General features: G+C 45.7%; 1 protein-coding gene across 2 annotated transcripts in view; it reads right to left on the reverse strand.

The window, feature by feature from the left end:
* The window catches only part of RAPSN (receptor-associated protein of the synapse), a 13,756-nt gene that overhangs the window by 8,226 nt on the left and 864 nt on the right, over nt 1-4,666 (reverse strand). For both annotated transcript variants that reach the window (XM_014543383.1, XM_005870834.2), the window contains exon 2: nt 4,301-4,639. In XM_014543383.1, the coding sequence (XP_014398869.1) occupies nt 4,301-4,639 (339 nt within the window). The remainder of the gene's footprint in view (nt 1-4,300; nt 4,640-4,666) is intronic.

The following is a 4,666-nucleotide window of genomic DNA, read 5'->3' on the forward strand; positions in this document are numbered from 1 at the left end:
ATATAATAATGTTATATGTAACATAATACAATATAATATGGTTGCACTATAATACATTATATTGCATTATACTACATTAGTATAACTACACAGAAAAAAATTTTTCAAATGAACTTATAACATATACTTGGACAGTTCATCCATAGTGGGATGTATTATAAAGACAAAAAAAAGGAAAGAAATCTTAAATTTCCTTCAGCTTTTAAAAAAAAATAATATTGGTATTGTCTGTTGAAACTATTTTATGTATTTTGTAGGATAAAGTAAACACTTAATTGTGTTGTTAGAAACCAAGATTTTTAGTCTAAGAGAAAAGAGAATTGCGTTTAAAATAAGTTAGGGAGCCCTAACCGGTTTGGCTCAGTGGATAGAGCCTGCCGACTCAAGGGTCCCAGGTTCGATTCCAGTCAAGGGCATATACCTTGGTTGTGGGCACATACCCAGTAGGGAGTGTGCTGGAGGCAGCTGGTCGATGTTTCTCTCTCATCGATGTTTCTAACTCTCTATCTCTCCCTTCCTCTCTGTAAAAAAATCAATAAAATAGATTTAAAAAAAATAAAATAAGTTAGGGAAAGTCCAGAAACATTAGACTTGAACTGAAAGCATCACTAGAAAACACCCTGGCAACTGAAAAGGTTTAGAAACAATGACAACCCAGCAGCCATGAGCACCCTGAGAGCCCACATTTTGCCTTTAAATACCATTTTCTACTAAAAAGAACCCAAAGAAATGGCCGATTCCAGGTCTGAGACAAGGAATATAGAAAAGGACCCTGGGACAGTTTCCTGTGCCAGAAAGCAAAACGCTTTCCGGGACTAAATTAATCTCGTCCAAGGACACAGGCGCTGACTGAAGGGAATTCCACGGACGAGAGTTGAGGTGATATGAACATCAAAAAGAACAATGATAGCGATCGACCGAAGAGCACTGGATATAAAGAAAATCCACGCTTTCATAACGATACCCCAAGAAGAGGAAGCAAAACAAACCTGTCAGTGTGACCACGCAAGGCAGCCATCACCGTCACTCCTTACTCTGAAAAGTGGTAACTAAAGAAGGAAAAAGTGCTTACTAGGCCTTTCCTTTAGAAACTGTATTTCAAAGTAACCGCCTAGTCCCAAACAATGAGGGAAAGGACTTCCCTTTAGAAAATTCTCAGCTCATAATTGTAACAGGAATAAGGGTACTTGGAAATGGCCATTTTATTAGAGTAAAAATGAATGAGTTGATCCAGGCAACAAACAGCAACGGATGCTAAAATCATCACAGTAAATGTCACTGCAGAACTGAATGTTCCCAGGCATCATGAAAGGAAAAACACAAGCCCTAAAACTGAGGGATCAGGTGGTCACTGCCTCAACCACCCAATATGATGGAATATGAAGAACACGGTGTGGACAAAAGGGGCCACGTACTGAACCTGACACGCTCGGGGAGGCCTGGGTGGCCTTACAAACTGAGACCTAAACTAGCCACAAAGGACGGCCTGAAATGAAAGCTTTTAAACTACAAATCGTTTATAGTGGGTAGTCACGCCCTGGGCCAGCGTCTTTCCTGACAAAGGTTAATCTTTACCTCAGCTGAGCCTGTCTATTGTCTTTTTGCATCTACGATCACAGACCTTGGGAATGTCAAAGTAATTTTCCTTTTTCCGGACCCCTCGAAGCACGGGCACCACTCTAGGGGGACCACAAACCCCCTCAGAGTTATTGAGTCCATTGTTGACTGTTAGCTATTCTATACCCATCTAGTAAAAGAAGTCTGTCATTTTACTTTTTACCCACTCCCAGATGTTTCCCCTCTGCTTTCTCCCGCCTCCCTAACCTATCACCAATGGATTTCTTGTAACCTACATATGTCTCCTCTTTTGACCGTAATATATAAAATAAGGTGCAAAACTGCCATTCTCCAGAGCATTACTCTCAATCCCTTGACATTTTGCTTCCCGGCAATTGTCAACAGTTTGGCTCAAATAAACTCACAAAAATTCTCTATGGGTTTGAATGTTTCTGACGTTGACAATAGCATTGCTCATGTAACATTCTTACCAAAAGTGGGCCACCTACATCTATCCGCGTCCTTATTCAAATTGCAGTTCATAGGGAGAAAAAGAGATAAGGGAACAATTACACGACTCCTTGAGGAAGCAATGAGACAATGAGATGGAACATTCTACCAGGCAGTTAATCTGGCTTCTTCAATAAATGATGGGAAATAAAAGGGAAGGCTAGGAATTTTCTACCAAAAGAGACTTAAGAGACACGCTAACCACTGCCACGTGTGGCTCCTGTTCCTATTCCAGTTCAAAGGCACCGAGGGCACAGGCGTCTTTTCAGGATAAGCACAGAAATTTAAGATAAATAAAGTAGCTCATTATGGTGTGTGTGGTAATAGTTTTGTGATTATGTATGAAAGGGTCCTTATATAAGAAAATGTCCTCCCCCCGCCCCCCCCGCCAGATGCATACTAAACTACTTTGGGGTAAAAATATCACGATGTCTATCATTTTATATCACGACACTTCAGGGATTAAAAGTACAAATTAGCAGTTACAAAATAGTCACAGGAAGTTAAATCACAGCACAGGGAATATAGTCAATAATACTGTAATAACTATAGATGGTGCCAGGTGGGTACTCGACTTTTCAGGGGGATCCCTTCGTAAGGTATGTAAATGCTGCACACCTGAAACTGATATAATATTAAATGTCAACTCTAATTGAAAATTTTTAGCCCAGCCGGCATGGCTCAGTGGTTGAGCATCGACCTATGAAGCAGGAGGTCATGGTTCGATTCGCGGTCAGGGTACGTGCCTGGGTTGCGTGCTCGACCCCCAGTAGGAAGCAACCAATCAGTGATTCTCATCATTGATGTTTCTATCTCTCTCTCCCTCTCCCTTCCTCTCTGAAGTCAATTGAAAAAATATTTTTTCAAATAAAAATTTTAAATGAAAATAGAAAAATATATGTAAATCAAGTAAGGCCAAATATTAATAACTGTTAAATCTAAGTGGGTATATGGAAATTCATTACGTTATTCTCTTGACTTTCCTGTATGGTTAATTTTCTTCATAATAAAGAAAGGCTTGAGAACACCCCTATTCCTCTCCAATCCTATTGCATCTCACTGGATGGCTTCCCTGTCCATCTAGCTGCTGAAAACAAAATCCTCAGTGTCATCCTGGACGACTCGTTTCCTCACGACCCAGCTCTGAACTGTCTGCACACTCCCTGACCCTGAGATTTATTGAGCGTCTACTATGCGCCAGGCATTGACATCTGCCAAGGGCAGCCTGGCTTCCTAGAGAAAGAACAACTGCTCAGGACCAGAAGCCTGCGGTCACTGGTCCCATCAGTTCATTCACAGTCTGCCTTCTCCCTCCCCTGACCCTCTGACCCACCTCCTCTCTCCTTCTCCCCTTCCCGGCCTCTATCCTGCCTGGGACATGCCAGCTATGCTCCCCCGCTTCCAGGGCAGAGCTTTGCCTTAGCTGTGCCATCTTTTCCACTCGTTCCCAGGTTTCTGCATGGCTCGCACTCTCATCTCCTTCAAGTCATGGACACCACTTCTACGAGTCTTGCAACGTCCAATTGTTTGACATTGCAGCATCTCTTACCCCTTTCTCTGCTTTCCTTCTTCCTCGGAAGCACTTTCTAGCATGCTATGTAGTTTACTTACGCACTGTGTTCATCCTTTTTCTCCCCCCAACTAGAGGGCAAGCTTCATGAGGCCAGGGACTTGGCTATTGCTGTCACTGCTGCACCCCGGGCCAACAGTGCCTGGGATACAGTAAATGCTCAATGAATATATGATGCATGAATCCTTACTCTCCCTCATTATATAGATACTAGAGGCCCGATGCATGAAAATTGTGCAAGAGTAGGCCTTCCTTCCCCTCTCTGGCACCGGGGATCCCCTGCGGCCGCTGGCAGGCACCCGGGACCCGGGCTTCCCTCGCAGCCCTGACTTCGCCCGGAAGGATGTCTGGAAGGACGTCTAGTCTAATTAGCATATTACACTTTTATTATTATAGATACCTACCAAGGTTCAGAGAGGAGAAGGCCGTGTCCAGGCTCACACAGCAAGTGCATGGCAGGGCCGTTTCACGGCCCCTCCTCACCCAGGAGCCTCCCGTTCCCCCAGAGAGTCAGACAGACCCAGTCTTTACCTTCCTGGGTAAGGGTCACCCCCTTGGACTCTCGTCCACCTCGTCCCTACCTAAAAGGGAGGACTGAACGAACTGAACAAGGTAACGCAAGGGGAACCTGAGCCCGCTGCTGCCCTCCCCGGCCCGGCCCACCTTGACCTGGGCGTAGAAGCTGCCCAGGCTGCAGCAGACGCGGCACTCGAGCATGGTGTCGTCGTTGTTGTGGGCGTAGCGCAGGGCCTTCTCGAAGCTCTCCAGGGCCTTCTGGAAGAGGCTGAGGCCCAGGAAGGCGTTGCCCATGCTCAGGCTGACCTGGCCTCCGAGCTGGGCGCCCGCCCGGGTGCCAGGCAGGCCGAGGCAGGTCTTGCAGTAGGAGATGGTCTTGTGAAACTCGCACAGCTTCTCGTTGCTGCGTGCCAGGTTCAGGTAGCTCTCCAGGAGGAAGTTGGCATCCTCCAGCGACCGCGCGGTGTCGATCTGCACCACAGCGAACTGCCACGGGGCGGGTGGGAACTGGCC

The sequence above is a fragment of the Myotis brandtii genome, unplaced genomic scaffold (genome assembly GCF_000412655.1).
Source record: "Myotis brandtii unplaced genomic scaffold, ASM41265v1 scaffold324, whole genome shotgun sequence".
Classification (NCBI taxonomy): domain Eukaryota; kingdom Metazoa; phylum Chordata; class Mammalia; order Chiroptera; family Vespertilionidae; genus Myotis; species Myotis brandtii.